At 41.5% G+C, this 20,653-nt stretch overlaps 1 protein-coding gene across 2 annotated transcripts in view; it reads right to left on the minus strand.

Moving 5' to 3' along the window:
• The window catches only part of LOC126161634 (trithorax group protein osa-like), a 98,985-nt gene that overhangs the window by 19,829 nt on the left and 58,503 nt on the right, over positions 1-20,653 (minus strand). For both annotated transcript variants that reach the window (XM_049917594.1, XM_049917593.1), the window contains exon 6: positions 12,395-13,202. In XM_049917594.1, coding sequence (XP_049773551.1) covers positions 12,395-13,202 — 808 coding nt within the window. The remainder of the gene's footprint in view (positions 1-12,394; positions 13,203-20,653) is intronic.

A 20,653-nucleotide genomic window follows, 5' to 3' on the forward strand; every position in this document is an offset into this window, starting at 1 on the left:
TGCTTGGCAACTAACCTTGCTGGTTGTAAACTCTTGGATGACAGCCAATATTTTTGAGCTTAGACACTTTTGCACTTTTCGGTTTCCAAATTCAATACCAAATAAATGTGGTTCCAACCATGATTCCACTGAAAGAACTTGATACATTGTGTGCGCACAATAAGGGACTGTTTGAACCTGCATCAGGTTGTGCAACAGGGTTCCAAGAGTACCTATCCTTTGACCAATCAACACTAAGTATTGTAGAGCACGTCCAGTGTCTTCCACCATGTGCAATCAAGTTAAGTCAGAGCTATATAGACTGAAAAGGATGGAAGTCATATTCCCAGCATCATCTAGTCAAGTCTAACATACCAATGATATACTCCCACAGTCGTAGTTAAGAATTCAAATTGGTCACTTCGAATCTGAGGCGAATGTAAGTCTACCACTAATGCTCAAGCTAATCTATATCCAATTTCTAGGTGAGAGGATTTGTTGGCAAATTGGCTGGAGGTCATTATTTTTCCAAGATCCATCTTGCTGACTCCTAATTTAAATCAACTGTAGACCATCAGACATAACAGTTTTTAGTAAGTAATACACCATTCACCATGTATCGTTACAGCAGACTGACATTTGGTGTCATAAGCACTCCCACAATATTTCAAAGGTACCTTGAGGAATTCATCCCAGGCACCCCTAACAGTGTTAATTATTTGGATGACTGGCTAATTATCATGGTCACATGAAGCAGCACCTACAAAATCTACAATTGATGTCTGAGTGGTCTGCAATGTTGTCTCGACAAATATAGTTTCTTTGAGTCAAGTGTAAAGTACAATGACATATGGCCCCACACGATCATGTGAGCACCATCTGTAACTTACCTCCTAAGAACTACAGTCGTTCATAGGCAAAGTTAATTATTATGCGATATTCTTTCCCAGCCCGGCCCAAATTTTGTATTCACTTAATGAACTGCATAAAAAAGGAGTTGATTTCATGTGGTCAGAGGTATGCCACAAAGCTTTCCTATGATTTGAAGACTGCTTTAGATCAGTCTCTTGTTTAGCAATATTCCATCAAGGCGAATGCTTAACGCTAGCCACTGATGCAGCACTTGTGCAGTGCTGTCCCATAATTATGCTGATGGCATAAATAGTCCTTTGTGTTTGCATGTCAGACATAAAATGTAGCCCAGCAAAATTATTTGCAAATTGAGAATGAGGTATTGACTAACATACATGGTACCAAGAATCTTCACATTTATGTGTTACTAAACTTTACCGAGCACAAGTCCTTCATTTCACTATTCGGTCTCCACTTGAAACTTCCTGATAAGATGGCGAAGTGGCTTCAACAGTGGGCATTGTTTCTTCCTAACTATTAACTATGAGATCCATTACAGGCTCACCATGCAGCACTCAAAAGCAGACTCATTTTCCCACATGCCATGCAGCCCAGATGCTGAGTTTGACAGGCACTAAGTGCTGTGGTTTGCCTTAGCAGTGACTCATCTCAATGAATTCCCAATTATGGCACAAGAAGTAGCAGCAGAAACAGACTGTAATCTGCTACTTTGCATGGTGTTGTCTGTTGTACAGTGCTGTAGACTGGAATACCTTTCTAAGGGTGCTGATCCCACATGGTGCAACCGATCATGTCTTATTGTTAGCCACAGATGAATCTCCATGCCAGGTGGTCATTCTACCCTAGCTCTGACCCTGCATACTGACACTTTTCACACCCCACATTAGAGAATGTGCAGAATAGTGCAGCATCATGTGTACTGGCCTGGTGTTGCTTCCACCATAGGACATACAATCTGGATCCGTAAGCACTGTACCCACAATCAATCAGCAATGGCACAGTTTTCAGCCCTTAGCCACAACCTGACCACCCCTGGCAATGGGTGCATATTGATTTCACAAGACCATTCCAATCAATGGTGTCACTGGTAACTGTCAGTGTGCTCTCCATCACATTTGCAATGGAGAGTCTTACACCCTGATTTCTGACCATAGCCTTCAATTCATGGCACCTGTGTTTTAAGACTTTTGTAAATGTGGTGGTATTGATCACCTACTCTTGGTCAGGCCTTTCAAAAGAGGATGATAACAGCTGAATCCAGGGAAGCACTCACCAGCTTCCTCACAACCTACTAGTCCGTCCCCATAAACAAATGTAGTCCAGCCATAATTTTACAGAGTCGCACACTGCACTGCCTACCCACACAATCTTACCATCATTCATGAGGCTACCACATATGGGATTGCACTTTTAGCTGCCAGAACCCCAGGTGGACCAAAGCTGGTAGTGGTGGCAGCAATAGAGAACTGCAAATGCTTCAGGTTGCAGCCACCAGGAGCACACAGTAAGGCATTGCAATCCACTCTGAAGGCAATGAGTTAAGTGCACCTCCCCCGCTTCCCCTCAGTAACTGACTGAGCATGAGTTACACAACCACACTTAGGACAGTTCTGCCCAACAGCCTGCTTGCCACTGCTACAATATCTACCCTTATTTTTGGTGCCAAATGAGAGTCAACAACGACCAGTGATTGAGGTGGAACCACTTTCACCCCCTAAGCCACTTCTGGCTCCCACCAAAATAAAAATTTGCTCCCCCCCTCCCTCCCACACCAGGAAATCAGTGGAGAAAAGGTCAGAGGTACTGAGGCTTCATACCACATAGGGTGCTGCTGCAGTCATGTAACATGGACTGGTCCACTGACGCAAAATCGTTGGCAAATAATGCATCCCAAGAGTAGCCTGGCAGTTCTAGCTACACTCTGAAGCCCTTGTTAGGAACCACTGATAGTAGAGTAATTGACTTTGCCTATGTATACGTTACTCAATTCAGATCGCTCCTGCTGTGGTAACACCAGTAGCCAGTCCAGGAGCAGATCAAAGGCACAACACAGCCCTGATCAGCGCACACATGCCAAACTATTTCCTACTTCTGCTGAAACTAAGTGAGAGTCAATCAAACAGAAGTGTTACTCCACAAGATGACTATTTAAGGCCCATGCCCCACTGGCATTGAGCAGTTCCAATGTAGCCAGCTGCATTGGAGAGACTTCTCCTGGACAATATGCTACCATGATCAACTACTCTTTGATTTCACTGTGAAGTGGGATGGCCGTATGGGATGCTGCAGAGTGGAGAGGACTCCTACAATTGGAAAGCACCGGAATTGGTGCCAGTATTACAAGTTTTATCCCACAGACTTTTAAAGAGATTCAACCTGTGACTATTACTTTGCGGAATTCAGATTATTTGAGCATTCATTCAATCAAGAAAGCTTTTACTTTTGTTCTTCAGAATTTTGTTATTGTGTTCATCCCAAATCTGTGAATTTATTTCTTGGGTTGAAAATAAAACTGTTTAACTGGTATAGCTGACTCCTTTGGAAGTGGTGGGTTGGATGTTTCTCATTTCCAGGTACAGAGATAAATAGTCAAAGCCCTGGAAAAGGATATGGTTGAGCTGCCCCAGTCCAGGATGATACTGTGTAATTATTTTGTGTGTGTGTGTGTGTGTGTGTGTGTGTGTGTGTGTGTGTGTGGTAAATGTGTCCGCAGATGAGGTTTGGAAGAAATTGACTGATTGTGACAGCCTTACTAGGCCTTCAGAACACTGGGCAAGAGATTTTTCCTCACTGTATATATACTGTCCCGTGCTGACCAGATTATATGGGAGTGATTTTGCGATGTGAAAGCAATGACATCTGTCAAAATGCAAGTACTGGTAGGGGTTAGTGGGCCTGACTTGGAGATAGATTTGAATGAAGCAATCAAAGAGGTTGGGGTCAACAAATGTTCAGGACGGTGCCACACTGGGCTTACTAGGACCACATGAAATGGATGGGAGAGAAGTGTTGGTGTCATGGAAGAATAAGGATAGTGTGGTTTGGCTGTCGGTCCGTATGATGAAGGTATCAGTTAATCAGACAAGCAGTTTGGGATTATGTTTGGCTTGGAAGGTTTTCTCTATATGACATGTAAACAAGATGGCATAGGAGGGTGTCATGCAGGTGCTTACGACTATGCTGCAGATCTGTTTGTACTTCCTCCCCACAAATGGCAAGTAATTACATGTGAGGATGTAGTTCGATGCATAACAAATGAGGTGATGTGGCTTTGGAATTGGAAGGACATTGGGAGAGGCAGTATTCGGTGGTGGCAAGGCCATAGGCATGACGAATGTTGGTGTACAGTGAGGTGGCATTGACAGTGACGAGTGGGAATCCAGATACTAACAGGGTGGTGACAGTCGAGAGCCAGTAAAGGAAGTGGTTCATGTGTTTCATGTGGACGACTATGCTCCAGGCAGTTCATTGGAGACATTTGTTAATAAGAGTGAAGAGTCTTTCAATGGGAGCATAGTAAGCAGCTACAAATTGGATGTCTACAACTGTTGCCTTTAATGGATTTTGGAAAGCATACAGGAGGTGGGTGTGCGAGGGGGTCACTGAGATAAGGAGGGGGAAAATGGATTCAGTAGAGAAATTCTGGGATAGGCATAAAGATTTTATAGGGCTTTGAGTATATGGTAAACTTCTGAGATGGGATCACTATTTTTTATGGTAAGGGACCTGGGAGAAAGAGGGTGAGGCAAAGTTGGAAGTAAGGAATTCATGGAAGGTAATGATGGAATGCTAGGGTGGGGGAGGATGAGGGTCACAGTTAGATCTGGTGGCTCTGATTGGCTTTGGCTGGAGGAGTTGGTGGCAAAAGAGTGCTTCCACTGAATGGAGGAGGGTAGGTCTTTGATGAATCCAACTTGGCTGATTTTTCGTGTGAGGCTAAAAGATAAGGCCATTGGATATGACTGAAACTTCTGTAGTACAGAGTTTTTTTGATGGATAGGTTGACAAAAGTATTTTGGCAGACGGCAGTTGGTCTCCTTTTCCTCTGTTCCATTCCTCTCCACCTACCTGTGCACGGCTCCTCCTACCTGTGACCAGAATTGTCTCACCGGTGTCCATTCCTATCACATTCACCTGGCACCTCACCGTCTCAGCCCTCAGTCACCCTTCCCAATGACTCTCCACTCTCACCCCTTTTCCTGCCCCATGCCAACATTCCCGCCTTGTCCACTCTGCTCAACACAATCTGTAACTCCAGTTAAGCTGGAGTGCCAGCACAATATATTCAGGCAATAATATGTAGTATGTAGCTGTACAGATGTATATATCTGTGCGTGTGGCCACATGCGCACTGTATAGAGATGAAAACGGAAAAAGGCATCTTTATTCCGTAAATTATAAACTTTGATCATAATCACTTTACATTAATCGTTAAATGTTGAGCTGAGAGGTGACTCTTGACTAAACATTTCTAGATACGAGATTTGTTTGTGATTTAGTTCACACTAAGATAGAAATGAAAGTGTGGTATTATCAATGCCTACGCCATGACGCCTGCTGCCACACGGCCGCAAGTTACAGGTCACACAGCCCACAGCTGGTAGTTTCCGATTCATGAGCAGTGCCACCCAGCCAGACAATGCGAGCAGAGGCTCTGCAAATAGCTGCTTCAGCAGTATCATAGCAACACCTGGGAAGTGTGCCCTCATGAAATATCTCCCGCCGGTGCTGCTCCAAACATGTCGTATCACGCCACCATGGATCACCAATGGTGGTCATATTTGTACCACACCAGGGCTTCATAAGCACATGCAGCACCACAGTCAGGGAAGTCTCATCCTAGAGTCCTCCATTGCTGTTACCACAAAGCCACAACACTTTAGGATTTCTTCTACTTAGTACTCTGATCTCCAGTTCATCCACAGACTTTGTTAATCGCCATCCCAGTGGCAGCACTAGCAAGTCACTGAAGATGTGTGTAATTCTGTTTTCTGTCTTTGTTGGTAGAGGAATAAACTGTGTTTGTTACTCACAAACTCTGTTATTTGTTGTACCTCCATTCATGGATACAATAAATTAGTGGCAAAAGAGGCTGGTTCTTGTGTTGGCTTCCAATTCTTGACATTGTAGTACACCCTCACTTTCCAGTTCTGTGTCTAATCGCCTCCAGCAAGACTGTTGTGCAATTCATGAGTGGACGGTATTTAGCTTTAAGTTTTGAGAGAGTTCCTATATGGTTATTTTTCTTTCTTGGATCTTGTCTTAACTTGTCACTTATTTTTTTATGCCATCATTATCACGAGCATGAGGAACCCTTATTGTTACATGAACTTCTTACATTTCAGTTGATGCAATTCATTCAACTCATGGACAAGGTGACATTGCTGTTGGAGGACAAACAGCTTCTGCATCAAGCTCTGCTACAACATGTCACACAGGTTTATGACAAAGACATTAGACACCAATCAGCTCTCCTTTCACAAGTTTGATTCAGTCACAGAGGGGTGAGTCAAATACAGCCTCCAGCTGTTTCAAAACTTTGTGGCCTACAACATTTTGGTTCATGTTCAATGTTCATATTTATTTTCTTGGTTTGGCATAGACATTTTGTGCATTTGCATTAAGCTTTTGCCCCTTACTCAGCCTGTATTGGCTCCTTTCCCAAAGGTCATTATTGCTTTTGATAAGTATTTCGACTCCCAGGTGTTGGTCGCCACTGTGCGGTATCAGTTCTTGTGAATGAAGTGACAATCTACCCAGTCCCATTGGCAATGTTTCATGGAGTTATGTAGCACGACCTTCGGGACTCTATTGTTGAATATATTACTGATTCCAGACTTTGCACACACACCCTCAAACTATCAGACCCCTCACTTGAGGATGTCATTCATATAATTGAGGTAATTGTTTGACAATGGCAATGTCACCTCCTGTGGTGAGAGCTCTTGACATCTGTCAGTCTTCTCCATATAGCAGTTCTGCTGGGCCCTGTAAACAATCTATGGCATGCCTGCAGCTGCTGTGCATCGGCAGACAAATTGCAATTCTGCCCTCATAGCTACATCTCTCATGGGTAGGGACACTTGCTGTTTCCACAGAAACAATTGTCTGTTTTGCAAACAGATTAGGCACATCCGAGGCATTTGCTCAATGAAATTATGAGGCACATGTGTTAACATGGCTGCCCACAATTCTGAAGCATGGATGTCAATCAAGTCAGTGTCAAATGATGTGGTGTTCCTGAACCATTTGGTTTCTGAGGAGTTGTTTCCTGTTCAAACCTGCTACAGCATTTCCTCTATGCATGAATCATCCTGGGCTGTCAGTCCCCCTCAGCATCTTTCTACAGTTGTTTGTGAGCCAGAGAAACTTTTATTCAGCTGTGTATTCAAAACTGAGATGTCCAAATGTAGCTGGATGCTGGGGCATCCATTATGTTGATTAATAGGTGCATGTTCAAAAAGTTCGGCTCCCCACGGCTCGAAAATCCAACACATGTTCTCTACACGTACAATGGGGACTGCATACTACCCTCTGCATGTCTTCTACAGTGGCACTACAGATCTACAATTAAGGCAATCCCAGTCACAGTACTTCATTCTTACAACAGTTATAACATTTTTGGCCTCAACTCCTTTGACATCTTCAACCTCCAAATCTCAGATTATATGGCAACAAACAACTGCCTTGTCCACCAAGACAGCATCACGAAGCTATATGACAAATACCATCAATTATTTCAGGACACTTTGGATGAGGCAAAAAACTTTTTTGCCCGCATTACCTTGAAAGATACTGCCCAACCACGATTCATCAAAGCACAAGATGTCCCCCATGCCATCAGAGAGGAATTTGCGGCAGACTTGAGACATATGCAGGACCTGGGGGTTATCAAGCCCATCTCTGCAGTCAATGGCTGTCACCCACCGTCATTGTCAGAAAATCAATTCGACAACTCCATCTTTGCACAGATTGTAAGTCCACCATCAATGCACACTCTGTTGTGGATTTGCACCCTCTCCCTCACTGCAAACAGTTAATGGACAAATTACAAGGGGACATGCTCATCTTGCAGACTGATATCAAGGACACTTATGTGCAACTCTAGTCAGATGATGTGATGAAATCCTTCATTGTAATCAACACTCACGTACGGCTGTTCCAATGCCAGTGACTACCCTTTGGCAGAACTTCTGCTCCGGTCATCTGCCAACAGTTTTTAGATCTACTGATGTCGAAGATCCTTTGGTGCTTCAAATATCTGGACACTGTCATCTGTGGTAGTACTTCAGAGGAGCACTTCTGGGACCCGGAATGCCTCTTCTAAACCCTCACCAACGCAGGACTCCAAATGCAAATTTTTCTGTACCCAAATGGAATACCTCAATCACGCCAATGACTCCCACAGTGTTTACCCTTCTGCCAAATGCTTGGAAGCTTGTTTCTCTGAAGAATCTTGTTGAACTCGAAGATATCCTCTGCAAGTTCTCATATTATTTTCGCTTCATCCCTAACATTGCTCAGATTGCAGCCCCCTTTCATTTTCTCAGAAAAATGTTCCCCCTGTCTGGCTGTGTCAGCAAGAAACGGCTTTCCAGACATTAAAAAAGTCTTGCTGTGCAGCAGATGTCTTGTCTGCTTTGATCCTATGAAACCTGTGATTCTTTCAGAAGATTCCTCCTCCTACAGCACTGGGGCAGTTCGGTCCCACAACATCAGCGCCACAGACCACCCAACTGCTCTCACACTGAAACTGCTTAACAAAGATCATGTGGCTTAACAAAACTCACATGAAGTGTAGTCGACTAGAGAACAAGGCCTTGGCAATCATCTAAGGCATTTCCCAGTTTCATCAATGTCTTTAAGGATGGAATTTTTTCCTGGTAATGGACCACAAGCCTCTCACCAATTTATTCCACCCAGACAAAATTGTGCCTGTCCAGACAGCAAAAAAACTCCAACATTGTGTGCTTACCCTGGTCATTTATGAAATTCTCTGGTATGCCACAGCAATGTGAATACTTTATCTCATCTACCTATAGGATCAGATGTAGAGTTTAATTCTTCTCAGACTGCTTGCTTTCACATTGACCAGATCGACGAAGCCACAGTGCTTGCCTCTGTAATTGACCAACGTAAAAGTGCTATGGCAACAGGTTAGGATGGTACCCTCAAGCTCCTTCACCAGGTTATTTAGTCAGGCTGGGCTGTGGATAGGAAGTTACCTCCCAATGAGTGTCTTAGGTGTTGGGTTTCCCAACAGGATGACTTTTTGGTCCAAAATGGAGTTGGCTCCTACACACACCTAATGAACAGACCTGGCTGCTGATACCAGTATCCCTGCAGCAGCAACTGTTGGACTTACTTCATAAAGAAGATTGGGGCATCGTCTGTATGAAGCAAGTGGCCAGACGGCACTGCATATGGCTGGGTATGGACACATGATTACATATTGCAAGTGATGCACTGAGAACCTGCCTGCTCCTTATCAGCAATTGTCTGACTGGCCCCAACCAGACACCCCTGGCAACGAATTCGTATTGGTTTCACAGGACCACTTTGGGTTTGTGATGGCTTCTCGTTCTGGATGCTTTTTTCAAATTTCATTTTGTGGTCCCTATGCATCCCAAAATGTTGGCCAGCACAATTTGAGCTATAGTGACTATATTCTTCCAAGGAGGATTACCAACTACTATTGTATCTGATAATGACCTGCAACTGATTTCAGCTGAATACATGTCTCTTTGTAATGCCAATGCAATCACCCACATCAGATGAACACCCTTTTCACCACAATCTAACAGTGACATGGAGCAAGTCATGCATAATTTTGAGGTACAGATTTTGAAATTAAGGCAGCCCCACTCCAAGGAAAATGCTCTGCTCCTGTTCTTCTCAATGTAATGTAGGCCACCTCAGGGAGGTTAGTCACTGGCTGAACTTCTGCATGGCAGATGTCTTAGGAGTACACTGCACCTCCTCATCCTCCTCAGTCCACAGGCACTCTTCTGTCTTTCACAAAATTCCAGGCCAATGCCAAAGTGTATATCAGGGTCTTTAATGGTGGTTATTCATGGGAACCTGGGATTATAGTCAAATCTGTGGGGAGAGTAACCCCTGTTATTCAGGGTGGATCAGGATACCATCATCACAGACGCCAGAATCAGCTGTGCTCTCGTGCTGTTCGTGATCCAGCTGCAGACCTTTCTGTTCCGGAGAATGTTTGAGCAGACAGTTTCTCCCCCTGCGGGTAACATACCAGCTGCCTAGCGCTACCAGAAAGGTTTCTGCATCACAGCCACATTCATCACCGCCCTAGTCACCTTGGCCAAGGGTGCTGCACTCTCCACCACAGCAGGCTCAACCAACACAGGCCCTGGTGTTGCTGCCTCCATCATTGCACTCTACGGCATCACCACCACTGCGGTCACCACCATAAACACCAGTCCTCTTGTCATCTCAGCCACTGTCCTCTTCACCGTCGACTACCAACATGCCCCTGGATGTGGATTTGCCTGTATCAGCAGGGGATTGCTCACACCAGGAAGGGCAGCAAGTGCATTTTGCCACCAGTTTTTCTGGGAACCTGTGCAGCGAATGCTGGAATGCAGGTAAACCAGCTCCTAGTCTGACCTCATCGCCCTGCCTCCAGCCCGGACCACCCCATTGTCGTCATGGCCTCTCAAAGTACACCATCCCTGTGAGGCACTTTGTGGGAAAGTGTGGTATCATCAGTGCCTACACCATGGCGCCTGCCACCACATGGGTACAGGTCACACATCACAATGCCCATGGGTCAGGTGTTTCCGTCTCATGTGCAGCATTACCCAGCCTAACAGTGCAGGCATGGCCCCTGCACATAGCTGCCTCTGCGGAATCTTGGCAACACCCAGCCGGCTGGCATCACCTTACGAAATAGCTGCACACCAGTGCTGCTCCAATAACGCCGTGTCCCGCCACTCTGGACTCACCAATGGTGGGCATATTCCTATGCTGCCAGAGCTCCATAAGCACACATGGAACCACACTCAGGCAGTCTCATCCTGGATTCTGCTATTGATGTTACCACAATGCCATAACACTTGGATCGCCATCAACTGGACTTTGACTCTGCTTGGAGCTAGACTATTTCGGAATTCCTTCTACTTGGTGTCATCCATAGACTTTGATATTAACTGTCTCCATGGTAGAGCTAGCCACTCATTTAAGTTATGTGTAGTTCTGCTTTCTTTCTTCATTGGCAAAGGGATAAACTGTGTTGATTACTCATGCCTTTTGTTATTTGTTCTACCTTCATTCATGAATACAACAGAAAGGTTAATCAAAGCTTGTTCTGTAAACAATGAGATCAGTAGATGTGAAGCACATTGCCAGACTGGACAAGAATAAGGAATAAAACTGGCTGTATTCTCTTCAAGGGAACAACACACTTACTGATAAAGCCACAGGAGACAATTCAGTCGATCTAGAGCTGTTTGATTGTGCAATAACGTCATTTATAGACAGATTCCTAAGCTTTGTAAATATGTCAGGTCACAAGATGATATACCCCCAGCTGGACTAATTCAAAGGTCTTCCTATGTTCAAAAAAGGAGACCTGAAAAATTGTGATAACTACCAAGGAATAAGCTTACTCAACTCAGCATATAAAATTGTTGCCAACATCATCAAAAATAAATTGTACAGACATTATGACCCCACTGTGGGTAAGGAGCAAAACGGCTGATAATAATCAGGTTACTTCCAGTACAGGCACCCATAGATCACGAGTCACTCCTAGTGCATTAGTATGCTCCTCTTTTAAACTTAGTATTACAGTCACAAGAGGAAATATTTGAAATCTAGTGACATTTTTATGTCTTTTTAAGTGTCTACATATCATGTATCATTTATCCACAGCTTCTTGTTTGTCTGTTCTTACGTTTTGTTTGTTATCTTTTTCCCTTTTTTTGACGTCCCTGTATATGGCACTGTACAGTGAATAAATCACTTTATTTCTTACAGTTTCACCATCATTTAACAAACTATTCCATGCCGCTCTTTTTTCATTACCTCCTGGATTGCTCATGTCTTTTTGTTTCCACTACTGTGTTATGAATTCAAAGGGCAGGCTAACTGCAAAATTTCATGTATGGCAACTAATTTACGTATACTTTGAATGAACCTGTTCAAATGAAAAGCTACCGCATTCTGTTCTGACATGCCCCCAAACACCTTTCTTTTTTTGTGCCCGATTCCAAAATAACAGAACTAATATCAATCATACAAAATCTATTAGTGCAATATATTGATGTCTTTATACATTGTCTACAAGCCTGACTGTAAAATCCTTTAAAATCCAAGTTGTCTAGGAAGTACTATTCTGTCCATATTCCTTTGCCAACAAATAATTTTATCAGAAACAATTTAGACACAACGAAATTCTGTTGCAACATTGCCGCATTCCTACTTGAATTTTATCATGTTCTCACTAATTTACCCCAATTAATTTAAAAGAAAAAGACAGGAAAATTAGAATGAGAATACACATTTATGTTCATACCGTAATTACTACCCTGAGGTGGTTGTCCAGGCCCCTGACTGATGAAGCTGGGACCAGTACCAACAGATGTAGTGGTAGGGGGTGACGGTCCATATCCTCCAGATAACTGCTGTTGTGCCTGAGGCTGGGAAGGTGGTGGTTGTTGCTGTTGCTGCTGCTGCTGTTGTTGGTGTTGTTGTTGCTGCTGCTGCTGCTGTTGTGACTGTGGCTGTTGCTGCTGCGATGGCAAGGAACCAGGTGTTTGCTGTGGTGCTCCTCCTTGCCCATAACCTTGCTGCTGTGGTTGCTGCTGCTGTTGCTGTGATGAAGGCCCACTATATGTGGTACTTGGTGCACCTGGTGGGTAACTACTACCCTGCTGTGGGGCAGAGTTTACAGACATCTGCTGTGGCCCAGTACCAGTAGTTGACTGTGGTGGTTGAGGACCTTGTTGTTGTGTTTGTGCAGATCCCTGTGTTGCTTGTGGTGGAGGTGGTGGTGGTGGTGCAGACTGTGATTGTCCTGGGGCCTGTTGTTGTTGCTGCTGCTGCTGCTGCTGCTGCTGCTGCTGTGGTTGTGGTTGTGATGGTGGTGCAGTGCCCTGCTGCTGCGGTGGCCCTTGTTGTTGTGATGGTGGGCCTTGCTGTGGTCCTGGTTGTGGTCCCTGTGGACCCTGCTGTGGTCCCTGTGGCCCCTGCTGTGGTCCTTGTGGCCCCTGCTGGGGTCCCTGTGGCCCCTGCTGGGGTCCCTGTGGCCCCTGCTGGGGTCCTTGTGGTCCCTGCTGGGGCCCTTGTGGCCCCTGCTGGGGTCCCATTGGAGGACCGTAACTCTGTTAAAAATATCATAAAATACATCAAATCTGCGAGAAAAATTAATTCACACAAAATGAATGATAAAAAGTAGGTCCAGAAATATTTAATATGCTTTTAAATTTGCAGTGTATGAATACTGCTGTGGTTATCAACACAAATATACTTCGTATTTCAACAGATACTCTGTGGCTAGAAAAGAGAGATCCATACAAAATAGACTTATTTTCTGTCTGCCAGTCACCATTTTTATCTAAAAATTATTCGTTTTTAGCAATGTCATCCATCTACAGATCATTTCTCATAGTTACAGAGTAACAAGCGGTAAGAATTGCGTTTGTATTCAAGGTGTCCCCTTCATTAGGTTGGTATACAAGCTCGTAGCATTTTTGTTTTACATGTTTGTTCCCTGGTTGCTATGGGTTTCTTTATCACCTGTCTTTTTCATTTGCTGTTTGAGTTTATGTAGTATCATTTTGTCATTTGAAGATAGTGAGTGGAACTGTGGATGTTACAAATGGGAGAAATCAGAACATTTCTGACATATTCTTTTGCACTATGTATGGGGATTATGCCACTGGACACAGCAAGACGAGAAAATGGTTTTCTCATTTTAAGCAGGATTGTTATGACACTAGTGACCCTCCCTGTTCAGGAAGATCTTCAGAGTTTGGTGCAGATAATTTAAACACATTAATCCACAATGACAGACATCATTGTACTTGAAAATTGGCAAATGAGACGAACTGTGACCATTCCACCATTGTACAAGATTTTCACATGTTATGGGAAAGGTCCAAAAATCAGGTGTCTGGGTATGCATGCTCAAAGCCAAAATTACAAAAATCAGCAGGTGGCCATATGTGCACCTCTCCTTGCTCGTCATCAACTGGCTCATGAACAACACTGACCATTCCTATCCTGTATTGTTACTGTTGATGGAAAATGGTGTCTTTATGCTAACATAAGGAAAAGAAGGGAATGGCTGACCCCAAACAAAGCAGCAACTCCCTATATAAAGACCTGCAACCATCCACAAAAGGTAATATGAATCTTGTGGAACAGTGATGTGGTGGTGTACTATGAATTGCTTCCGCAACCATCACTGCTGACATTTATTGTAAACAACTGAGACATTTTGCAGATGCCATCCAAGAACAGTGCATGGGAAGACTTCATGAAGTGAAGTTACTCCACAGTAACACGCCCACATTTTGCTAGACTGACAAAAAGAACTATACAGGAGTTTGGTTGGGAAGTCCTTCCACAACCACTTTATTGACCTGATCTTGTGTCCTGCGATTTTTCACTTTTTATGCTCTCCATTTACAACCATCACGGAACTTCCTTTCCAGATGAAAATGCACTCCTAACATGGGTTGAGAGTTTAGAGTTCTTTGCCTTTAAACCACGTGATTTCTATAGTTGCGGATTCGAAATAGATTGTAAATAGTGAAGGAGAATATATTGATGCCTTAAGTCTCTGTTATGTATACATGTTGGGAAAATGTTTCAAACATATGCACCAACCCAATAGTTGTCAAATGATATTTTTATTACAATCAGGGATGAACACAGTAATCAGCTGCATATAAATTTACATTTTATTGCAGATGTAGCTGGATTTCAGCTACAGCATAGCCATTATCAGTGCTAGAAAGAATAAGAAACACAGGGATCAGATATTTGAACTGATTACAACAAGAAGCATTTTAGCAGTTGCTCAGTTTAAATATTACGTGACAAGACAAACATACCATTTAGTAGTGAGTCATTCAGACCCAGAAAGCTTGTCTGTGCACATTATTAAAATGACTTTAATCTGCTCAGTTCACAAAACTACACAGCCAGCCACAGTGTAAGTCATACATAGTATGAGGTGCTCCCTATATTAGTTGCCATTTCATTACAATATACAACAAATCCACATAAAACAACAGCAGAAAACTACCTTGCTCAGCACCTTTAAAAATTCTCTCAAAAATTTTGGCATGCAAACATATTTGTGCTCTTTTTAACATGCAGCTCATCTCTCACTCCTGCAAGCTCCCATAACTGTAACTTGCTCACACCCACTAGGCCTCCACTGAAAGTTGCTCATACCCATCCACTCCCACTTGATCATTCTCATTCACTCATTCAGCCCAACTCATTGGCATTATCTCTCTGTGTCTCTCAAACAGCCACTGTCTCTCATCTCGTGGCCACAGTCTCCTTCGCTCTGTCCTACTGCTTATGTCTCCTCTCACTGTCACTGTCTCCCTCTTCTCTCTCTTACTGCTAATATATCATTCATTCCATTCCACTGCTGCTGTCTCTTTTCCATCCCACTGCTGCTGTCTCTTCTCACCATCAATATCTCTCTTTCTCTCATTGTTACTGTCATACACTCTGTCTGTCACTATCACTGGTTCTCATTCACTTCCACTATCTCCTTCTCTTTATTCCTCTCCCACTTGCATTGTCTCCTTCACTCTTTTCCGAGCACTGTTCTGTCACTGTCAACTATGTTCCACTTTCACTGTGTCCCTCTCTTTTTCTCACACTGCCACTGTGTCCTCCACTACTCCTGTACCACAAGCACTATCTACTACCTCCCAGTATTTATTACTTTTCTGTCTCTTTCCCACTGCCACTGTCTCCTTCTATCTTAGTATTAAAAACTGCAAATCCATTAGTATGCCGAAGTTTTTGGAAAAAATTTTAATGGGCTGGGGAAGGTAGAATGAAACAGGTGGTACCCCACTGTTCAGTCAGAGTCTTTTAAAAAAAAACAGGAGTGTATTCATCTTTTCTGTGCTCCGAAAGGAGCATTTTTCCATTGGCTCTCTTCCTTTCCTTGCTAAAGCAGGACATACTACTTATATGAAAAGAACTTTATAGGTCAGCAAAATTGAAATAACACAAATCTAAATTTATAGCTCAGACCAAATGTTACATGCACAAAAATTTTGCATGTGTTTCAGAACAACATGGGGTTCCCAAAATCCTTCTGATGATAATGGAGACAACTGACAGTACATTTCTCTGTGTTTATAAACTATGTTTCGCTTCACACCAGATGTTAAATGTGTACTTTACATGTGCAACGGGGATAACTTTGAACATCTGAATCTTGGAAACGGTTAAAAAATATCAAGAAAATTTTCACTGCTCTTAGAGATTGGGATCTTAGGAATATATCTTAAACATTTCAGCCCAGTTGCTGTGCATAGCTGTCTTGGAATCCACAGCACAGTTTTGGTACCCTAAAGCCATGTTTTTGGGGTGTTTCTTGACAACAGACAAAGATTTTTGAAAACAAGAAGATGACACATATAGATAAATGCCTAGAGAATATGCCATTAAAATTTGAGCAATTTGCTGCAGTTAGTTATTCAGATATCTGCTGCCAACAGTAATAAAATTTTGAAAAATACTTTTTTTGGGTTTCTCAGTAACCTCCCATAAACTAAATGTCACTTCCACAAGCCCCTTAAGGCACATCGTAGACCACGTCTAATGCAGAAAGAATGAATTGATTACAACAATGGTTATTCTATAACTATAAGACATGATCTGAAGATGATGACATTGCCCAAAACTGGTCGTTTTGAAATAAAAACAACTGACAAGTAGAAAATACGTCTATTTTGTATAAGTAAGGAATGCAGATAACTCTATGTGACAAGTACATCCAGTTGATACAGACAGATCTATTAAAGCAGTCACTAATAAATATTCATCACTGATGCTACTGTAAAGTGCCCCACTCTAGACAACAAAATTAATGGAAACTGAGTAGCACACATTCTTTGTTGTTATATTTCATTGTATCAAAAGGTAAATTCATTTTTGGGACTGAAAAGCCCTTGAAGTAATTTGCTGATGTGGGAAGCTTTCATACAGATGTTTCTGTACTTCATTCACATCAATGTAAAGGTATGGCCTCCCAAATCTTTTGAACAGTTTTGTTATCAGAAGCAGACTGAAATTTAGCCAATTTCTTCCTTTGAGTTCACACTTATATCTAAAACAACAAACCCTTTCTGCAATTACACAATTATCAATATTCTGAAAAAATGGTATGTTTATATGCGGAAGCAAAATTTTAGGAATGGTTTCCAGATGGTTCTCACTAGCATTTATAACATGAAAGTTTGTATGTTCCATCTATCCCACTATTTTTCAAATTAGAAGTCCTGAATATTATTTGCCTGTATCATTATGTGATTACATTGAATCATCATTGTAAGCATCAGTTTTATGCACTTGTGGTGCCACCAAAAACATTTCTATTACAGCTGTAAAATCTGCCCATTTTGTTAATTCATATTCTCTGCTACGAAAAGCACATATGATCAGCACATTCTTTTGCTTTTGATTTGTTTCACTTAACTGACATATTATTGTAGAAATAGATTTGTTCTTTGTCTGACTGGCAGCTGTTCCCCCCCCCCCCCCCCCCCCCCTCCCACTGGCCACTCAGCATTTAACTAGACTGAGTGTCTTTGGCACTGACACAAATATGAACATTATGATTAACATATTCCTCAAGAGTATTGATTATTTGTATCAAAGTATTTCCGTTTGAGGTCTTAGACTGCATCACTTCAACTTCGACAACAGCATTAGGCTATCGTCATTGTGACAGTGTCAGCAGCTGCAATGCCATTTTTTAAATAATTTTGTGATGGCTTCACCTAACATTTTATTTAGTTGAATAATGATTGTCATTTTAAAAGAATACCATTAGATTTGCAAGGTATAGAAGTTCTGTTCTAGTAACTTGGTATCTCCCTTACAAACATAGTCACAGTTCATAAATGCAGCGATACAACCAATGGTCAAGAAACACTTTTATTGGAAAAACTTTAGTTGGTTAGTGTAGTCTGGGCTACCATGTTTCCAGTACAGGCACTCTTAGGTCACAAGTGACTCTTAGTGCACGAGTACGTACTCAGGCTCCTGGTTTAAATTTTGTACCACTACCACAAGCGGAAATGTTTGAAATCAAGTGTGATTCTCTTACTTTTTAAGTGCCTACATGCTAAATGTGACATATATCATTCATCTACAGATGTTTGAAAAATTCCCTCGAGAAAACTGTAAAATTGAGAGAGAGATGTTGTCAAATGTTTAAATTCAAGACACAAAATTTTTAGTAATGGTGATAAATACAAATAAAAGTACAAGGAACTATCCTAGCTTTCACAACTTGTTTATCTTTCCTTGGAGAGAAGAGTGGCATAGGTTAATGAAAAGTTAAATGGAAGGGCTGGTGTTAACACTGTGCCCTGCCGCGACATAACAACATACTATTTTCATTTCCTATCGAAATATCAAGAGTTAAAGATATAATTTAACCACTGCATCAATGAACTGCACTGCAAGTCAGTGAATATGTATGCCCAGGATAATGAGTGTGGCGCAGCATTATCATATCTGACTTTTGTTCTATATAAGAATGCGCACTCGTCTTTTCTTTCTCTTCTTTAGTCGTGCGCCTTTCCGACATCATTTATGCTATCAGACTCTTATTTTCTTCCACTTTGTTCAAATGAACTAAAATTGTATTCCTGTTAGGAATTTGTTTAATTGTGCCATTATTATCGCCAACTGCGATTACTGATATGACTTTACTATGAATACTTTTTTCTTTCGCTCCAGAGTCGGATTAAGAGTATTGTAATTGATACGTATTTCACCGGAATATGGCAAAAATTCTTTGTTATGTCCAAAACTGTGAGATTAATGCATGAGATGTCAGATGTCTGTATAAAAAAGCTTCTTTCATTAAATAATAATTGTTTAATTTGGCATTTCTGCTTTCATTTCATAGTAACAATCATCAAGCCCCAATTTATAAATGTTACAGATTTTGCTTTACTACATTTTTTCTTACGTTGCCAATATGATACCCATGAAATTAAATTAAACTATTCTGAGTTTTCTCGCGAGGCGAGAAGACAGTTAGTAATTTCCCTGAAATTATAGAAACTCAACTTAAACGTTTTTCAGCACGCCACAAGTCTGCCGAGCATCACTTCAAACAATAAAAAAAGGTAAAAAATAGTAGAATTAACTAAGGATGAGGTGATTTTTTTTTTACATAGTTGATAATATTGCGTGATTTTTCTGACAAAAAATAATTTTCATTATAGAGACTAAGAAAGAGAAGTGTGTGCGTGCGTGTGAAATATTTAGGTTCATTTTACTTTTCATTTAGCAGATTTCCTTTTAATTGATTATTTATTTAATTATTAACAATTATTATTATTATTATTATTATATTGGTCATTCAGGCCAATGGGAAAAAACAATGAGAAAGACTGGATTTCCCAGCAGCAGTACACCTAGTTTGTGTGTGATTGTTTTAAATATGCTTCTTGGAAATACTTCAAGAGTTAGACAATTGAATAATAAGAGAAATATCTTAGAGATTTCCAGAGATCCAAACTTTTGGATCTGTTGACTCGGAGGAGGAAATCAGTGATAATGCATAACAGGTCTTCTTCTTCTTCTTTTTTTTAAATGTTGACCCCTTAGTTTAGGAACTGAAGTACATAGTTGTACACTTGAGTGTCTGCACTAGCTGTAACCCTACAGCACTAGCCACTTACAGTACCACGGGTACCACTGTTGATCTGACAGAAATTGATGATGGGCAACAATATTTCATTAGGTAAATGTAGGGATATCTTTAATGTCACACTGATAAGATCTTTGTTGGCAAATGAAGATTTGGGAGAAACTGGAAATCAAACTTTCTCTCATGGAATGGGAAAAGATGTAAAGCGTAACACTGAGACGGGCATTTTTTAGTTTCCTTTGATGCTTGTGTAATAGACTCCCCACTAATCCGTTATCCTTTAACAAACATCTTAAAACTGTATATATTTCCTTTATTTTCTTTCTTTTAGATTTTCTTTAATTATTTTGTAATCTTGTGTTCTCAGCTCTCTGAGACAGCAGGTGTGTGTGTGTGTGTGTGTGTGTGTGTGTGCGCGCCTGCTGCTGACATAGGCCTTTATGGCCAAAAGCTTTATTTGTGTGAATCTTTTTGTTGTGCCTATCGCGACTCAGCATCTCCGCTATATGGTGAATAGCAACTTTCCTTCTCTGGATTGTTACATTCCATCTTGGATTTTTCATTGTTTGATTTTTTAATCTTATTTATGTGAATATGTGATGTGAAACTTTTATGTAAATTAATAGAGTTATTTTGAATTTTAATATTATTCTAAATGTATCCATGTATACTGTATATGTATTTCTGAAAGCTTTGGCCCAGTAGGGAAAATGATATCTTTGTAAAAGTTTTGCAAATGCCAGAGAGACAGTGAGTTAGTTCCAGGACAGTTCATCAGTAATCTAATTATGGGGCTGCTATCATATTGTGATACAGACAGGCAACAAACCAAACTAATAATGTTAAAATTGAAACAAACTAGAGACTGTGTATTTTACTGTGCTATGGATTTATGAGGGG

The sequence above is a fragment of the Schistocerca cancellata genome, chromosome 2 (genome assembly GCF_023864275.1).
Source record: "Schistocerca cancellata isolate TAMUIC-IGC-003103 chromosome 2, iqSchCanc2.1, whole genome shotgun sequence".
NCBI lineage: Eukaryota > Metazoa > Arthropoda > Insecta > Orthoptera > Acrididae > Schistocerca > Schistocerca cancellata.